We start from the raw sequence: 20,583 nt of genomic DNA, 5'->3' as shown, positions 1-20,583 counted from the left end.
TCTTGTGAAAACAGGCAGAACTTTTAGAACATTTGGAATTCATGAAGCTTTCGCTAAACATGTTATATTCTTAGAACCACATCCAATCTGCGACCTCTCCACTTTCACTTGTAGTGGTCATCTTTCAAATTTTGTTCCTGGTTCAGACTGAAGATTCCCTTACGACTGTCGCAAAATTCGCTTTTCCTGTACTGTTGGATAATTTGAATCGCCCTTGACAAGAGTTGAAATATGGAACCTCTGGCTTGGTAGAAGTTTCGGAGTTTGTGTTTCAAGTCGACTTTATGCCGAGGTATGCTAATTGGGAATGGACCTACAGTTTAAAGTGTGCTACAAACCACTATGTGGCTCCACCAGGTATCAAACTCGGGACCGCTTGATTACAAAGAAATGACGTTTTCAGTACACCATAGGCGGATAGGGCTCTGCCTTTGTAGGATGTTATGTTCACTCCACCCTATCAGTCTGTGTTGTGTATATATACGTATATTGATTTAACCTATATTTGGTGCCATAAAACACATGCTTGTATAGTGCATGACAACTTAGTGTACAGGGCCAATTTGAGTGAATCCCCCCTCCAGCCATGCTATCCCACATCAGTCGCAACGATGGCAATCAACAATAAATTAAAAGATACATGAGCAAACAAGCTAAGTCAATTCTGCCAGTGGTACAGTTAGCAAAAATTGAGAGGAGTGATGTATGGTTATTTTTTTAAGAGTGGAATACTATGCATATACTTGTGTGCAGATGTGTATTCTGGGGGAAATTACCATAATGCAGTATTTAATTCAAGGTTTTTCTTCAAGCAAAGGAGGAGAAGGTCAGTCTCTTGAATGTGAAGACATATGTCCAGGATCGTATACTTTGACCCCTTAATCAACACTCAGACCCACACCGTGGTCATATGGTCCAAGGCTTCAGGCTTTAGCCTGGGCTACAGGACGTGCGCTAGTTCGAATCTCCCGGGGGAAGCCTAAAAACTTTTCTCCCGAGATTTCTGCCAGTGTATGGGACCTGTGGCCACCCACCATCATGAGGAAATTGGGAAGCTACGAATGAGTAATGTTATAGGTTTCCATGGAATGAGTAGTGTTATAGGTCTCCATGACAACTGGGGATTCATTGTGCTGACCACACATCACCCTGTAACCATTTTTGGATACTGTATCCCAGACCTGAGGTTTGGTTTTGATTGATTGAGTTAGTGTTTTAAGTCCACTTTATGCACAGTAAGGCTAATCGGGACTGGAACTACAGTTTAAAGTGGGATCCAAACCACTATGTGCCTCCACCGGGTACCCCAGACCAGAGGTTTGGACATCATATCCCAGACCAGAGGTTTGGACATCGTATCCCAGACCAGAGGTTTGCACATCGTATCCCAGACCAGAGGTTTGGACATCGTATCCCAGACCAGAGGTTTGGACATCGTATCCCAGACCAGAGGTTTGGACATCGTATCCCAGACCAGAGGTTTGGGTATCATATCCCAGACCCAGGTTTAGATATCATATTTCAGACCTGATGTTTGATATCATATTTTGGACACAAGGTTTGGATATCGTATCCTGAAGCAGAGGTTTGGATATTGTATCCTGGAGCAGAGGTTTGGGTATCATATCCTGGAGCAGAGGTTTGGATATCATATCCTGGAGCAGAGGTTTGGATATCATATCCTGGAGCAGAGGTTTGGATATCATATCCTGGAGCAGAGGTTTGGATATCATATCCTGGAGCAGAGGTTTGGATATCATATCCTGGAGCAGAGGTTTGGATATCATATCCTGGAGCAGAGGTTTGGATATCATATCCTGGAGCAGAGGTTTGGATATCATATCCTGGAGCAGAGGTTTGGATATCATATCCCGGAGCAGAGGTTTGGATATTGTATACAGGATCCATTCTTTGAGTTTTGGATATCAAATCCATAATTTGAGATTTGGATAGGGAATCCAGAATTCGAGATTTGAATTAGCATCACTTCTACAAACATTGCAACATCATAGTGGCAAGCCCAATAGATAACACGTCGTTGAGTTTATACCAAACTGGCATGCATTTTACTCTACATTTAACCAAACTTTAAATGCTCATAACTATGAACTTACAGTCAATTTTACCACAAATATCACAACTGTTGTTTTTGTATTATTTAGATGATTTTACACAAAACACTGCTACCATCCTTCAGACTAGACAACTATTTATAAAACAAATCACAAATGAATTACAACAGTTATCAATAACTATGAAACCAGGGTTTCTATAAAATTACATATTTTAACAACTGGCACGTTTATATTGCACCATGCATTGAAACCAGTAGCAACTATATATAAAAGACCAACAAAGCTCTACTATTACATCAAGTTTTGCGTAAGATTATTACCAATTGCAGAAAATTAGTCAGTTAAAAACTTTTGAATAAATTCTTCAATCCATTACTTGGCATACAATAGGATATTTCTACATTTTTCCAAAATATATAATTTGTTCCAACACAATCTACTACTTCACCAATTTAATACCAATTTAGAAGAAAACATTATGCACTATGCCCATTTACATTCCAATCCAATAATTCCAGGTTACTTCAAGAAATTAAATGCATGCTGAACTTAAGAAAATTGTTACAAGAAGATTTCCAAAATTGCAGCGATACCACTCATGCATATCCAATTTGTTTCTGCTACCAGGTTTGTGTCATGCAATTTTTGCAAGCCAAATGTATGTATGAGCTGCAAAATCTTCTGTTCCCCTATGAAAAGAGAATATCGTAGAAACAAACCTCTATATCCATACAGGGTGACATGTAGGTATGTGGCAAGATGATCTACAAACAAAAGAAAAATGAGAAACTTTTGAGCAGGATAAATTCAAGCAAATTTTATATTCAAGATGTCAGAACAGACTGGAAACAAAAGTGCATAAAAAAAGTAATTTAGATTTATGTTGCTTAATGGAATGATTAAAGAAGAGAGAAAATGTTGATGAACTTATAAAATTGATTGTTTGTGTGTGTTTGTTTACTAGAAATATTCAGAGGAACAATAATGTGAAGCACATGTTTGAAACAAAAAAGAAATAAGAAAAAAAATTAAAAATGCTTTGTGGTTGAAAAAGACTTGTATATAAACAGTCACCCTGTCCTATTTATTGTTTAGTACTTGTAAAGTTAAAAATAATCATTAACAATGAAAAAACCTGCCTTTCCTATCAAAAGGAATAACCAACAGATATGTAGATAATGTTTAAAGTTAGAACTGAATATCAAATTACAAAATCCAGCAAGAAGTTTGAAGTATAGAAACAAACTAGTGTAGAGTTCCAAAACCATGGGGCAAAAACTCAAAAAATAAAAAGTGGGTAAGAAACATTTTGAGACTATTTCTTTTATTTTACTTCGCTTTTCTACCACTTTTGGATAATCATGAAGAGGTATTATTCAATGGATATTGAACTTGGTAAGCTGATGAATGTGAAAAGTACCCAGGTATTTTGTTGATATAAACCCTAGTTTACGATACTCTTACAGCACTAATTTCTGAGGAAAGTTTTCATGTGTAGACATAACCTGTTGCAATGTTAAGTCCCAAATTTTGAATATAGCTACATTATATTATTGGGTCACTGGCTCCTTGATCTACCTCAGTTAAGGTTTGTTTTTTTAAAGTTTTGTTCATTTTGAATATATACTCTATGTGATCAAAAGCATCCGGACACACCGCGAAACATGTGTTTATCATAAGAGGGTTACACAGTACTGCCATCTACTGCATGAAACACATGGTCAGCGATCTCAATAGTCTGCAGCCAGCATGAGACCGCAGTATGGGAACTCGTGGACTTGCAATGTGGTCAGATGGTTGGGTGCCACTTGTATAAGAAGTATATACATGAGATTTCCACCCTCCTAAAATTTCTTAGGTCCACTCTTTCAGATGTTAGAGTGAAGTGGAAATTAGAAGGGATGTGTACAGCCCAAAAGCATGTTGATCTCCAGGGACCGTCTAGTGTTGAAGAGGGTCATACAGCGTAATCGTCAATCGTCACACAGGAATTCCGAACTGCATCAGGATCTACTCCAAGCACCATGACTGTTCAGCGCGAGGTGCGGCAACTTTGTTTCCATGGCCGAGCAGCTGCCCATAAGCCAAACATCACACAGGCAAATGCCACCTCGCGTGGTGCAAGGAGCGTCGAAACTGGACCATGGAACAGTGGTGTGGAGTGATGAATCACAGTACACAATGTGGCGATCCGATGGTAGGGTGTGGTGAATGCCTGGTGATCGACATTTACCAGCCTGTATAGTGCAGACAGTGAAATTCGGGGGTGGCAGGGTTACAGTGGGGTCATGTTTCTCCTGGAGGGGGCTTGCTACCTACTGTCGAAGACCTGTTCGGGGATGATCATTGTGTCTTTCAACACGACCGAGTGCCCATCCATACTGCAGGGCTTGTGGGGGATTGGTTTGATGACAACAACATCCCACTAATGGACTGGCCAGAGCAGAGTCCTGATTTGAATCCCATAGAACATCTCTGAGATGTTTTGGAATGCTGACTTCATGTTAGACCACACCGACTCACATCGATACATTTTCTCATTTTGGCACTCCGCGAGGAATGGGCTACCATTCCCCAGGAAACCTTCCATCACCTGATTGAAAGTATACCTGCGAGACTGAAGGCTGTCAACAAGGCTGAGGGTGGGCCAACACCATATTGACTACCAGTGTTCCCAATGGAGGGTGTCTGGATACTTCTGATCACAGAGTATATATTAGATTCAAAGTTCTGAAAAATTCCATCTGTTTACAATTCCATCCCGAGCATTCATGTCGAAAATTTACCCAACTGGGAACAAAGGGGAGGGGGTGTTTGACAAATTTATCGCTAAAATGACAACAAATTAGAACTATGTGAAAAATATGGGGGAGACACGAAAATTTTGGAAGGGGATGAGAAATCACTGACTCAAGTGAATCTTGGTGTAGTTCGCTTTAGTCGTCGTCTACATATCTGTGATAGAAAACAGGCTTATGATTTGATTTGATTCTTGTTATTTAGCATCACCTTTCTGCCCCTTTTGGCTAAGCAGGATGATGAGGATGAGTGATGAAGGGACATTCACAAAAAACACCCATGCATAGGCCAGGATATCAAAAGTTCACTGGCACTTTAAGCATCTTGACATAACCGTGGGTAATGAAAAACACCATATGAAAAAAATATTGAGATAAGTTGTTTTTAATTTCCAATTCCTTTAATGCAAATTGTGTAAATCGATGTTAATGGCAGTTTGGTGAAGTATCTTTCATTTAATTTTAAAATCAATTATGTATTTTATGTATTTTTGTTACTTTATATTGCTTCCTTGGCCACATTTGGTTAATTGTGACAGAGAGGATTAATGATGATTAGATGTAAGAACAGCATTCATGCCTAGGACGGGACTCAAACCTATGAACTTCAGTGGCAGGATGGAAAGTTGACCACTTTTTATGCTCAGCCAATGGGCCGGCAAAACCAATTACATGCATCATTGATGTTATATGATTGAAACTGAAGGAAAAAGATAAAAGAGAAAGTGTAGAATATGAAACATACAATCAATTTATCTTACATATATTGATACACATACCATTATGCTCATAACAGAAATTGGATTCAAGCACAAACATTTGGAAAACTAAAAATGTTCAGAGTGGGTTTCTGATTTTAGTGGCAAATCATTTGACATATGTTTTAAACTAAGCATAAAATGAAACTGAATTCCTAGTGATACACCTCTCCTCAGTAAAACCCCAAAACTACACTACATGCAGAAATATGTGGAAATTATGTACTGTTAGCTTAGTACTATTGCTTTCAATAGGATCAGGGATTTCAAATGAACTAATCTTTACATCTACACAGCGGTAAAAGTTGCTGAAGGTATGCAATTTACCCTTACTACAGAGTTGGCTCTGCGGAGGGACAACAGAAGCACTTGCCTGAAATGGGATCAGGGATTTCCCACTCTAGCTCAGTTGCTCACAAAAAGGTAACAAATATACTTATACACTAGTGTCCAAAAGTAAAGCATAATTAAACTAGAAAAATGGAAGGGAGAGAGTTGCACGATCACTGTAAATATTTATTAACGAGTGTTAACTCACCTTATGTGCATAGGCGAGAGCGAGGGTACTGCCACTGTCAAATAGACCCATGACGAAAGGTAAACAAAATGCAGTGTATCAGAAGAAGAGTGCCTCACTCTGTGCCGAACTATCATTGTGATTGGAGAACAATCTCTTGGTACAGTGTGCACTGTACAGTAAAAACATGGCACAAAGATCCCAGTTGGACCCTTCTTTTCAAAGGAAAGAATCATTGAATGCCTGGAAGCACAAACACATACTGAAATTACAGCAGCGTTGAATGTGCCACAAAGTGTCTTTTCTAGGTTTTGGACACTGTTCCAAGACACACATGTTCATCGCATAGGCATGCGCAGACCCTCTGATTAGGGGGGTCAAAAGCCTTGAAAGTTCAGTCGGGAAAGAAAAACCTCATTTTATCTCTGTTTTAGTTTTATTACATTGATGGGTATATGTGTGTGTGTGTATATTATATATATATAAACATATTATTTAAATAAATTACATAATCAATTCACCTGCCCCATAACAAACCAACAGCAAAAATGATATAAATCATCTCTGAAATATGCACGCTCCTCTTTCTCCAAACCAAACTGTTATAGCAGCAACTGTCTGAAGTACTTAATTATTATTACTTCTCCCTGGTGATTTACAATGCACTACAGAAAAGAAATTAGAAAATTTTTCGATCCAAATTTTTGCAAATTGAAAACCGTATTGATTTAATATGGTGCAAAAAATTTCACAGGATGCCATGGTATTCTCTTTTACAATTTTTCTCATTCAGATTGTTCGGCATCCAGGGACAACTCCCGCTGTCCCCTAGCTACAGCTATGAACTTGACAAGACTAAGAAAAGCAGATATTGCGAAGCTAGCAAGAACATTTTACGAAATGTATTTTTGTTTATATAAAATTTGAAGTCAAGGAAGCAATTACCCCCTGCAGGTGCTCCTGTCCCTCTGGAAGAAATGATGCAAGAAAGACGTGAAAACTAATTCCATTTTGAGTATCCCTTTGTCCTGCTACTCTTGCTCTCTCTTACTTCAATGTTTGCTCCCCTACAATTGATTTCCATCCAAGTTAGGGATATGGCAATGCCCCCTGTGGTTTGCGCCACTGCATCCCCTTCCACCGTACTTGCTTTGAATTTTCATCGGCTTGAAATACTTAATTTTCTCCAATAATATCGTTTAATAACAGTCATAAGATTCCTCTACACTAAATTTCTAGGTGAAAGTATAATAATGTAGGAGCATGGAACATCTAGAATGGGGGGGCAAGGATGACAACACTTCCCTCTTCGAAAAGTAATATCAACCTAAAAGTATATATTTCACACTTATAATTTGATTTCCGTCATAGTACTTTACATTAATTATTATGTAATGGGGGGACGCAAGTATGCGATAATTTCAAATTCAAGTGGTGTTTTTGAGGGGGGAGCACTATTATCGGGGTAATATGCCCCATGGAAAAATATCTTGCTTGTCCCTACGTGGAAAAAATGTGCGAACGTCCCTGATTAGGGGGAGCAATTTCCCCCTTGCCCTCCCCCCCCCCCCTTGTGCGCAAGCCTATGGTTCAGCGTAGGCCAGTACAAGGTTGCCAGAGTGTAACAACACCACAACAGGCCTGACATCTGGCCTTAACTGTTAACTGCATGACAAAATCTGAGAAGGTCTGCAAGACAACCATTCAGAGCTGGAAGCTGCCTCAGGAGTTAAGAGTTTCTCTGTAAACTGGGTACCGGAGACTCAGGACAGGTGGTCTCTATGCTTGATGTCCAGTAGTGTGTCCCGCTTGATCAAGTGCACATAAAGGCCCATTTACAGTGGAGCCAGCACCATTGAAATTGGACACTGAATGAATGAAGGAACGTGCTCGTCATAGATGAGTCCAGATTCTGTTTGCAAAATGATTCCCATCACACATTCATTGTGGAAATGGATCAGTTTGGTGGTGGTGGTGGTGAAACACTGGTGTGGGCAGGCATCATTATTCAATGGACGTAAGGAACTACACATCTTAGCTGGAGGTACTATTACTGCTAAGAGGTACAGAGACGAGGTACTCTCATCATCATGTGGGAGTTTTCAGAGCTGCAGTCAGCCCAGACTTCATCTTCATGGACAATAATGCACATGCTCATTGAGCCAACCTAGTGGATGACTTTCTTCAAGGTGAAGAAATCCACTGTATGGACTGGCCAGCGAGGTTTTCAGACATGAACCCTATCGAGCATGCCTGGAATGCATTAGGGAGATGAGTTGCAGCCTCCCAGCCTCCACCAAGAACAATTCCAGACCTCTGCACTGCTCTTCATGAGGAATGGGACCAGCTGGCTGCACAGATCTTGAAATTATATTATTTGCATATTTACGCTAAAAAAACAATTGCTAACTTCATGCATTCTACTCTATTGTATACTCATTCAGTTTCAATGTCATGATGTAACACAGGCGACTATTTAATATGATGAGCACTACCAAAGTGTAGCATCATAATCTTTCCCTTTATACTGACATGCAAATATTTCAGTAAACTTCAACAGGTGAAGTGTTTAATTCCTGAATGCTACTGACAGTGTTCTGTAATACCACTATTGTTTAATGCAGAAACAATGTTTGAAGTGGGAGGGGGTGCCTTGCATAAAGCATCCCCCCACCTGCTTTACTGTCATGTTGAATCACCCAAGCAACCACCAAACTATCCCAACACTAGATCTAGAATATTCCACCTAGAAATTCCCACTTCAAGCACTGTTCAGTAAAACTTGTTCAATTCTAAGAATCAATTCTAAGAATTGAGGATGCAAATCAAATACCTTGGAAAGAAGTACGAGGGTCACTATTTATATTTTGAGCCTAACAATGAAAAAACAGGAATTTGGCATTGAAAACTGCTTTATTGTTTTTCGAAGTATTCTCCTTTATGGTCAATACACTTTTGCATTCGTTCGAACCATTTGTCAAAGCAGTTTTTCCAATCTTCTTGAGACACCTCCATAATATGGTTTTTGAACGCATCAACGGCGTCTTCCGCCAACGAAAATCGTTGTCCATGCAATTTATTCTTGACATTCGGGAACAAGAAGAAGTCATTGGGTGCCAAATCAGGACTGTACAGCGGATGACCCATCAATTCGATTTTTTGACTGTTCATAAAGTCGGTTGTTAGACGAGATGTATGACAGCTGGCATTGTCTTGATGAAGAATGATCCGACGGCGTTTGTTTGTTTTCCGTATTTGACCGAAGACCTCTGGCAAACAAATTGTTGTGTACCATTCAGAGTTGACCGTTCTACGTTCCTCTAAAGGCACAGTTGCCATGACCAGTTTTCCCGAAAAAACAGGCGACCATTTGTTTCGATGTGCTTCGAGCGCGAACAACTTTTGTTGCATTGGGTTCATACAGTCGACTGCTGTTTACGTTCCGGCTCATATGCATATGTCCATGATTCGTCACCTGTTACAATCTTATATACGTCTTTTGAAGCACCACGATTGTATTTATTGAGCATTTGTTTGCACCAATTGACGCGAGCGTCTTTTTCAGTTTTTGTCAAATTGTGTGGGATCCAACGAGAACATACTGTATCTTTCTCACAGCTAAATGATCATGTAATATTTTATATATGCTGGTGGAACTAATGCCTATGGTTGCCTCAATCTCACAGTATGTCACATGACGATCTTGCAGTATTAGGTTTTGCACAGCATCAATGTTTTCTTGAACAACTGATTTTGGACGACCTTCGCGAATCTCGTCGGTGAACGAATGGCGGCCACGATTATTCGTTATACCAGCGTTTCACAGTGGCAAAGGATGGGGCTTCATCGCCAAATGTGGAAGTAAGTTGATCGATGCACTCTTGTCTTGATAATCCACGTCGAAAATCGTAAAAAAATCATCGCACGAAAATGTTCACGAGTTAATTCCATTTTATTGTTGTCGCGCAATCTCCAAGGCAACATACACAACACAAATGAAGCTATTGACAAAACATTTGAAGTACGTTATGGTCAATAATGCCAGACGATTCCGTGCAAACGTCAAATCGCGCCTAACTTCAATCAGTGTTGCCAAGGCTCAAAATATAAATAGTGACCCTCGTATCTCTTGATCAATGCCAAAGAATCGAATGGAAGATAGATTATGCAACTACATATCCCATACCCAAGTAAAAGTTTTAAAATACAGTAATGACTCAATGTTCCACTACCACCTAAGTTTATAAAAAATGTCATTTGCCTTGCTTTACTCAGGAAATGTAAAAAGTGTGTGCTACTGGTTAATACGTACATCATGTGCCCCTATTGCAACACAAAGTGTCATGTTCCACCATGTTGTGAACCTTCCTTGGCACTTTTCCCTATTGGATGACACTGTATGTCTGATGATTACTGAATGGCTGCCATATGGAAAGACTGTGCTTCATCCTAATTTTTTTCCTTTTATTTTCACATCGACTATATAGGGGCTCCCTCATGGCGCAAAGGTAGCAGCCTCGCCTTGTAATCAAGAGGTCCCAAGTTCGATACCTGGTGGAGGCACACAGTGGTTCGGATCCCACTTTAAACTGTAGGTCCGGTCCCTTTCTGTGCATAACGTGGACTTAAACAACAATTCAATTCAATCAAACATCGCCCATATATTGCTTTTCCATTTATTTCTTCCTTACTTACTTTCCTGTTAAATAATTTCATAATTGTTCTGCCTATCTCTTTCTTTTATAGCTGCTCTTCTGCTTTCTCTCTCTAATATCTTTATCTCCCTCTTCTTTTTTCTCTTTTCATACTCTCTTTCCTTTCTCACTCTTTTCTTCCTTGTGCATCTGTAGAAGTTGAATAGATTCAACTGTTGGTGTTGCAAGTACCTTGCACTCTTTTTTTATCCAATAACGAATTAGTTAACCTTTATGAAAAGGCGATGCTTGAAAGAGAATGCTAAAGTTAGAATATTTGTTGTAATAGGAATGTTTTTTTGCTGAATAACTTGTTTGAAAAAAATTGTCAGATTTTCATTATTGTAAATTAGATTTTAATGCGGTTTACACTGTTGATGTAGATTATGTAAACTGTAAATTAATGTAATTCCTTTCAGCATCACATCTATACAGATAAAGCACAATGCTGAGCATAGTAAAACTTGGATCCTTCCTATATTGCATGTCCAGATGTAGCATATGAAAATATCAAATCTATGTCCATGAGATACCAAAAGGGAACGTCAATTTTAAGAAGAATAATCTCTCAAAATAATAACAATAAAAACAATCAATGAATACCAGATTGTGAAGTGTAATTTCTTTTTTTCGGAAACAACACATTTTAATGCATTATACCCATACAGCACACTAAAATTTTGTTTTCAAGGCATGACCAGAAAGTAGTACCCATTTGGTAGTAAAAAGAATAGGGGAAGTTAGTTGAACCAATACTGTACTCTGAAAGTACATACCTTGAGCTATTTTTCTACACAGGCACCTACAGGACATTTATTGTACAGGGAGACAAGTTTTATGTATAGCCTTGTCATACACATCCACCGACAGTCAATTGAGAAATGGAGTTACCGTTTGCTGGAGTTACTAGTCATCAAAGTGCTTTCCTCTCAAAAACTCCATTAATTTTGTAAGACGACTAGGGGCAAGATTGGGGCTGTAGGCTGGGTGCTCACAAAACTCTCACCGAAAATTCTGATGCAGCTGTCGTGCTTGTGCAGCGACATGCGGCCAGGCGTTGTCATGAAGGATGATCACACTATCAGACAAGAGGCCTCTCCTGCGATTTTGAATCCTGGCTCTCCTCAATCTCTTCATTGTCTCACAATGAATTCATTCATGGTTTGACCATGGGGCATAAACTCAACAAGGAATGGAGCATTTCTGTCTTAGAACACAGTGGTCATTGTCCTGTGGACGGAGAGGCGTCTGGTTGCGTTTCTTTAGTTTGGTGGAAGAATCCGAATGATGCAACATCATGGATTGTCGTTTGTTCTCGGGCGTAGAGTAGGCCATCCAGCTTTCGTTACCTGTCGCAATGCAGGACAGAAAGTAGTCACCTCGTTTGCGTATCATGTCAAAAATGTCAATACGGATTCCATTCAGTTTGTGTGTGTGTGTTCTTCCGTAAGCAGGCATGGCATCCATATGACACACATTACGGTAATTGAGATGAGTGGTAACTATTTCATGAATTGTGGACTGCGTTCTTCTTCATGTCCCTCCTTGAGATTCCTACAACATAACTTCCATCACCATAAAGCTCCGTGATTTGACGATAACTTTTAGAAGGTAGAGTTATTCTAGCACGCAGAAACCGAATGACAGCTTTCACTTCACACTTGGCAGGATTCTCGATTTTCTGGTTCAACTAGACTGTCAACAGAAACACTTACACAACCACTATCGCGATGCAACTTGCAGGAAAGGTCATGCACAACGGACTCGGGGAATCTTGGGATGCCGCCTGCGTATTCTTCTGCCAATGGACTGGCGGCAGAAGGATATGACGAGGGTATACAAAAACTTGTCTGCCGGTACGATACGTGACTCACTGCCATAGGTGCCTCTGTAGAAATATAGTTCAATGAATGTACTTTCAGAGTAAAAAGGTTTTATTCAACTAACTTCTTTCGTTCATTTTCTATTACCAAACGGGAAACGGGCACTACTTTCTGGACGTGCCTCGTATATTTATGTAATGTTACAATGTTTAAGTTACATTACACTCATGTGTGCTGTATAGATGCAAATTCCAGCTGTAGGAACGAGAATACTTGACAATGATCAGAGGAAGCAGATAAGAAAAACTGACTCACCCCACTCGTGTCCTCCCCGCTGATGGACACTCGCTGGAAATGAGGAACAAAGTCATGCTCATCCAACTTGAATGGATGGTCTCTTTCGTCTGGACCGGGCCCAATCGATGACTCATAATTACTGCGCTTCTCATCATAATTTGCAGCAACTCTGAAAACAAAAATGATTGGCAATGTAAACACCCAACACTCTCACACATCACATACACATTGCATTATTACTCACACTCACCTTAACCTGCAAAAGAACCTAAAATGACACATTCTGTTGTAAACTTGCACAGTTTGCTCGCAGTTTAGGGAGAGACGAAGAAGAGGAGACCCACCGCATCTTGAACCCCGAACTGTTGCTCTCTGGCACAAGACCATTATTTGTGCCGACCTCAATGGCGGAGGGGTTAGCACCAGGGTTGTTCAAGGTCCAGGAATTTTAAATAAATTCAATTCCGGTCCAGGAGAGAAAATCAGCAAGCGTAAATGGGTTCTGGACCGTAAAGAAAATTTTTATCTGTAGTCTTTCAATTCGGTCCAGGAACCTTTTTTCCCCGATCAATTTAAATACGGTCCCGGAACCCTTTTTCTGAATGAATTTCAATACGGTCCAGGAACTTTTTTTTTCTTTTCGAAACAGTTTAAATAGGGTCCAAGTTCCGTATTGAAATGAAACAATACGCAACTTGGATCGATTACGGACCTGACGATAAACAATTATCCACTTGTGAGCATGAAAGACTAATACAGGTGCTGGCTGCCTCGAGAATCTAAGGTACAAGGTAGAAATGGGCGAAAGGCAAACGCTGCAGTCACGTTACCCCTCTCCGTGTAGCCCCATTCTCTCGCGAGCGTTACTTCACTTGATACTAGCAACACTACCCGTCTCTGTTGTATCTGCTGGGAACACAGCAGCCTGACGTTACCTCATCGACGGCTCCTATTGGCTGCGGTTCATGGATCGGATGACGGAGCTACATGTGACGCCACACTAATATAGTCCATTGCGTTATGAACAGTAGGTCTTCGACAAGGGAGTTTTTTGAACCTGGCCCACGAGAGAACAACAGCGTTATGATTTATTTCCTACTCTCGGACGGTTTTAGAAGGCAACTTTTAATCGGTCAACCCTGGTCCAGGAATTGTAAATAAGTTCAATCCCGGATTGGGAGAGAAAATCAGCAAACGTAAATGAGTTCTAGACAGTGTAGAATCTTTTCATATTTAAAGCATTTAAATTGGGTCCAGGAATATTTTTCTGGATCGATTTAAATACGGTTCAGGAACCTTTATTCCGGATGAATTTAAATTCTGTCCAGGAACCTTTTTTCCCGCATCAATTTAAATACGGTTCAGGAACCTTTTTTTCAGGAACAATTAAAATACGGTTCAGGAACCTTTTATCAATGAAACAATACGCAACTTGGACCGAATTTAAATTGTGCGAGAAAAAAGGTTCCGGTCCTATAGCGGAACCCATTAGAATTTTTGGGTTCCTGGACCTTTAACAATCCTGGTTAGCATAACGCACTACGACGCCAGTAGTGTTGCCCACGAGACGAGACGGGACGAGACTTTGGTCTGTCCCGTCCCGTCTCGTGAAAATGCTGTCTCGTCTCGTGTCTCGTCTCGAAAATATTCGTTTGTCCCGTCTCGAAGGGTTCTGTCTTGTCTCGTCTCGTCCCGTCTCGTTTTGTCCCGTCTCGTCTCGTAAAAGTGATCCGGGATATCATGCCAACAAAAGTCAAAAGTAGCAGAAACACAATATTTTTCCGGAAAGTGGGATAAAGCTCCAAATATTTTACCCATTGCGTGGTGAGAATAAATAAGGTTCGTTAATCATGAGGACATTAATATTAAAAATGCAGTTTGTTGGTTACTGATTGCTAGGTATCTTATGAAATCTACCTTGTGGCTTTTCTCGCTTCATACAACTGTCTATCCATCATACATTTATACAACAATGAAGCAAATGTTTAAATTAATGCATTAATATAATTCATAGGTCTATTCACTTGAATATGTAAATTAATCAATTCTATTATTGTTATTGCATGACATGTTACAAAGATGGTAGAAGAATAGTAATATAACAGCACAAATATTAGCTAATATCTAGCTTACGTGTAGTTAAGATCGTCAAAATCTGCATAAAAATAGCTGTCCTGGCAAGAAAATTAATGTCAAAAAAGGTGATGAATTGAATATTTGCTGAATAACAAAAAAAGATGTTACATCCAGTTGACGAAAAATAAAGTTCCTGATTAATATTTTATGCTCATTATTATAAGTAGTAGTGTACATAAAACTTCATTGATACTGTCATTCAAAGCAGTATGATCCCAATAGAAACCTTGTTTTCTAGTAAGTTCGGCAGGAATATGTAACCCTCGATTATGCTAAACAAATATATTTTTTGTTTAGCTAGAGCAAGGCCCCAGGAGGATGCAAGAAGCCTTTCCTGCAAAAGTGTATGTTTTACGAAGCGAAGAAAAGTGACAAAACCACCACGTATGGAAGGCAAACCTGCATTAATTTTATCACGTTTACAGAGCCGTGCCTCCTGAAGTTATAAAAATCCCAACTTCAATGATTCTTTTAGACATGCTATAGTTGAAAAAAATATGTTTAGATGGACCCAAAGTGCATCATTATCAGATTATGCATATAACGTGTTATTGGAATCAACATATTTGTGTAGATTGGGTGCCTCTCCGATGGCGTAGTAATAACGTCGAGGTCTTGTAATGAAGGGTCCTCGCGTCGATACTCAATGGAGGCACAAAGTGGATCGGATCGCACTTTAAACTGTAGGTCGGTTCGCGATTTAGCCTATTTGCGAATCAAGTGGACTTAAAAAAACAAAAACAATATCAACCTTAGGAATATTAGAATAAACTATTCACCCGCAGGTAAGTCAAATTTCACATATCCTTCTTCATCCTCGTTCATAGACTTCCTGCAATACTCTTCTGTTGCATCCCACTAGGTGCGAAAAATGTGAAGTTATTATTTCCCCGTACTGCGTTATTTCTTTTCATAACAGTGAGGCTAAATTCTCGTTTTATCTGAACTTTTAAAAAATGTGCAAAATACGTCTCTATCTTTAAACAACCACCCTTTCCGATGTATGTGTAAAATAATCCCACTCTGTCTCAGAAAACCTCCTCCTACGATCAAATGAAGGAAACAACTCTCAAGTCTCAACAATTATAAATTTTTTGCTTAAATTTCCTATCATTTATACAAACAGTAGCACATATCACGTCCTTTGGTGCAACACTGTCAACAGCTAATGTTACTTTCCTCGTCCTAATAAATTTACTTCCAACCAGTGACGGCGCCAGGGAAATTTGACTGGGGGAGGGGGGAAGGCTGGCAACAAAATATTGTAAGGGGGCAGTCACATTAAAACGCCCGAAAACACTACATATATATATATATATATATAATACTTATAATAATAATTATTATTATAATTAGTGGAAGTTTACTGCCTAAATTTACTTCTTGATTACGAATTTATCTCCACATGATTCGTTTTAATAAAGACATTAATTCTTTTTTATTGATAAGTTGCGTTGTCTCTAGTGGCCTATTTCAGTATTGAAAGACATCCATAATTTTATAATTCATCGTCTTTCTTCAGATGAAACTACTGATATAAATATTTAAGTTATAAGATAATAATATAAATGATGAAAATAATTCTTCTAAGAGTTTAATTTTCTTGCAAAATAAACGTGACGTTGGAAGAAATGAATCTTCTTAAGTATTAGAAACAATGTGAGGCACTTAGTGAAGTGCAATTCTCCTGTAGGAGAATTCTGCTCTAGGTGCTTTGGAGAACACATTGCGCACCTTTGGTACGTTCAGGACTTGACATTTCTTCTCAATGGTAAGAACAGCCAAATGAGGCAGTTTGCATCTAGCATCCTGTTTCGAGCAAGCCTTTTCAAAGATTTTAAGGACAACCATCTTCGTAACGCTGAAGAGTTTTGGGCAAAATTTGTGTTTCACCTTTCAGGGAAATGTTATTACAGGATAAAAAATCAGACAAAGGTTACAGTTATCCCAGAATTCAAGAAATATTCTGACACTGGCAATACTTACTCTTACTCTACCACTCCATCGTATGTTTATGCTACACAATTACAGGCACGTATGGAGTTCGTGGGAAGAAGTTCTTCGATTTTGATATGTACGAGAAAGAGCGAACCTGCATCTAATGATTGAAGAGTGGCAAATCCTAATAAGCGTTCTTTTACCTGCCCGCGATATGTTTTGAATTGAAATTTAAGTGTAATTTGCATTTTAAGGTTCACGTTCAATACATTTCCAAATAATATCTCCTCATTAGCTTCAAGAGTATCGAAGAAATCCCCTTTGTTAAGGTTTGCCTCAGACTCATCATCTCGAAATTCTAGTCCCTGAATAGTAAGAAACCGCGATGAATCCACAATAACTGACATGTAGTGTCGGTTTTTCTCCAATCACCTTTGGTCCTATGTTCGATACCCAGTGGAGGCACTTTAAACTATAAGTCCAGTCCCGATTAGCCTTACTGTGCATAAGTGGACTTCAAACGCCAAATCAACCAACCAACCAAATCTTAAATCAACTTTGAATGTCTTTTAATACTTAGCGTTGTCACTAACGACCACGATTAGAATAATTTGCCCGTACTACAGATGATGTCTTGTGGTCCTGAAAATATTCGTGATGTTTTAAAATCATCCACATTCAACACTTTTTCCCAGTTCTTAAGACTGGTTAAAACTTAGGTTAATCTCGGCTATTACAGGACATAAATGAATGAGAAATCACCTATGCCCAGGTCGGCGCTCGAATCTTGGACGAAGCAAATTAATATTTGTTAATCAAGTTGGTATTATAAGCAGGAAAGTGATATCATGCAGAAAACACCACTTTGAAAAGGTGAAAATCGTCATACTCTTATAAATGAACTCTCTTAATATTCGATATTTAATTAACTTCAATTGGGGGGCCCGAGTGGGTGAAGTGTCTGACATGGGGCGTCCCTCTGCTCCCTCTGGCGTCGTCACTGCTTCCAACCCTCTAATAACTTCGCTGCCGATAGCCTCACCTTCGAAATGGAAGCTTGTGTGTCGGCGAATAATACAAAGGACTTGTGTTCACTGTCCCTCTTTCATTCAAAGTCTGCCGTTTTCCTTTTCAGCTTTTCCTGCAAAACTTCCTGTCAGCAAGCAAACCAAATTACAGAATTTTTATTGCCCCTCCCTTGCATCAACTTTCATTCCTACTTTAGGCCTGGATTTATGGCACTTACCCGCTACTGCAGGTCAACCTCGCCCTATGTTTGGTGTTTGCCCCCTGAAGCAACGGTGTCCATTGTTCAAAGCAAAACCTTTGTCAGTGGGGAACGGCGAAAAATAGTCTCGGAATACACCCTGATCGTAAACAAGCTCCCACCACCCTGACATTGCTGTCAGCTTCCCTCTGAAGTTCGATAAAACTACTTTGTGAAATGTGTTTAACAACGAGTGAAAATGTTACTACATGTATTTTGCTCATAAACTTGAAGGCTAAATTTACAGAATAAAAAGAACAGCTACAACATGCCTTCATCTGATTTACAGAAAGGCTAATCGGGACTGGACCCACAGTTTAAAATGGGGTTCAAATCACAATTTGCCTTCACCGGGTATCGAACCCGGGACCCCTTGATTACAAGGCGACGATGCTACCACTGTACCCGGGGAGTCCCCTCATAGAACAAAGTTTCCTTCTACGACGATTATACAGAACTTAGTGCAATTCCTTCATTTGTAATCTATTCTATATCAGCCTCAGTATTTCGTTTTTACAATCCAAGGAATAGTATTCTCCTTAAATAAGAAATAAAGAAATAAAAAAAAAACATTGGAAATAATCTTCAAACGGACGTAAAAAAATCGAATCCAACCACCTGCAGAATGCCTGAGGGAAACAACAAGAATTTTCTCAACAAAGACATATCCGAAATTTCCATAACATTCTAATAATTTCGCAACCCGTGCAAATAATCATGTGGTAAAATCTTGTCGTGGTTCCCTGTAAACACTAAAATCACCAAATCATTTATTTCCATATTTCCCGTATTTTCTCCTCCTCTTTAGCTCTCAGCTGTTCGGAGTGGGATAATGCTAGATTATTTGTCCCTCATTATCTCATTTTCTTAGTCTTGCTTATATCTTGGACTCCTTAATAACTTTCCCAACAACTTCTTATCAATTTGTACTGCCATGTTTCCTACAATGCTTTTCCTACTTCCTAATAACAATCACTTCTGTACACCCTTTGATGTAAAAATTAAATAATAAAAATAAACCATATCCGTCGGTCCGTTTATCTTTCCAACCTATAGAGCTGAGACTATTTTTACAAGATAAACCTCGGGCGCAGACATTCCACGATCTTTTGGCCCCTCCTTCCACCTTCTCTACCTGCCCTTTTACTTGATGTTATTCAGAATTGTATTAGTATCTGGAGTAGTATCGTAACATAAAGTTATTAACCTGGAATAATTTTTTTTTTAAAAAAATGGGGAGTAACGCTGTGTTTCGAAAGAGTATAGGAAATAAGTTTAGGTATTCATTCATGCCTCTCTCTAGAATAGTCTTCTTATTTTGACTTAATACACGCTTATCAACGTTTCTAATTGAAATATTTTATTCCAAGCAAACAAGTATTTGCAACTGATTAAAAATTTTGCTTTTATTTTTTCGAGACATTGGAGACGAGACGAGACTTTTCAAAAGCCGTCCCGTCCCGTCTCGTGTCTCGTCTCGAAAACGAGACGAGAAAGGCATTCCGTCTCGTCCCGTCTCGAATTTCAAAAGGCTTGTCCCGTCTCGTGTCTCGTCTCGTTTTCGAGACGAGACACGAGACGAGACGGGACATGTCCCGTCCCGTGAGCAACACTAGACGCCAGGTGTCCTGGGTTCGAATCTCGTCCTGGGAATCTGTGTTCATTGCGAGTGCCCCTTCATCAATTTCAGGATATCACCACTCATTCTTATCTTCGCGATTAGCCAAAAGTGGCAGAAAACCAAATTAATCAATCCATTATTTGTAACTCAAAAACTGATATCAAAATTCTGGAAGCATTATTTTAATTTTGTTTCCTAAACTTCCGATTGAACATGGTGTAGATTAAATAAGTTGGTGCTCAATGGCAAAATCAAGACACGGCATTAAATAGTTGCAAGTAATGAAGACAATTTGCTTAATGTACCAATTAGGCAATTCCCTCGACGCGAACTCCACTCGTGACTTCTTGCTTACATGCTGAGTACAATCATGGGCATTTTGCATGACCCACTTCTTGTTTCGTGCAAGTGTTACTCGTTCAATGAAGCCCCCTTATACCTATACTCTAAGCCTTATACGCAATGGAATTGGTAAAAAGCAATGTTGCCAATATGGCTCTTTTAGTCCGCGATTAGATCCAAAAATCACGAAATGCTCCAAAGAATGAACTGGGGCGGATCCATGAAGAAGTTTCGGAGAGGACTGAGGTCGTAGCGATATCGGGTTGCCTGTGTGTATGTGCTGTTTAACGTAATAGCTTAATAAATAAGATGTTTCC

At 39.4% G+C, this 20,583-nt stretch overlaps 1 protein-coding gene across 9 annotated transcripts in view; it reads right to left on the bottom strand.

Annotated features, from left to right (window-relative positions):
- Positions 1 to 20,583, bottom strand: part of AMPdeam (AMP deaminase) — a 172,507-nt gene that overhangs the window by 43,425 nt on the left and 108,499 nt on the right. For 6 of the 9 annotated variants that reach the window (XM_083137695.1, XM_083137698.1, XM_083137696.1 and 3 more), the window contains 2 exons: positions 12,981 to 13,131; positions 2,795 to 2,839 (listed from right to left, as the gene is read on the bottom strand). In XM_083137695.1, coding sequence (XP_082993821.1) covers positions 2,795 to 2,839; positions 12,981 to 13,131 — 196 coding nt within the window. Of the gene's footprint in view, positions 1 to 2,794; positions 2,840 to 12,980; positions 13,132 to 13,792; positions 13,857 to 20,583 lie in introns of those variants that run through there. The other 3 variants (XM_083137699.1, XM_083137701.1, XM_083137703.1) reach the window with 2 other exon arrangements.

Source organism: Lepisma saccharinum, chromosome 16, assembly GCF_977018435.1.
Source record: "Lepisma saccharinum chromosome 16, izLepSacc3.1, whole genome shotgun sequence".
NCBI lineage: Eukaryota > Metazoa > Arthropoda > Insecta > Zygentoma > Lepismatidae > Lepisma > Lepisma saccharinum.
The sequence above is the reverse complement of the archived record's forward strand: the minus strand, read 5'-3'. Positions and strand labels throughout refer to the sequence as shown.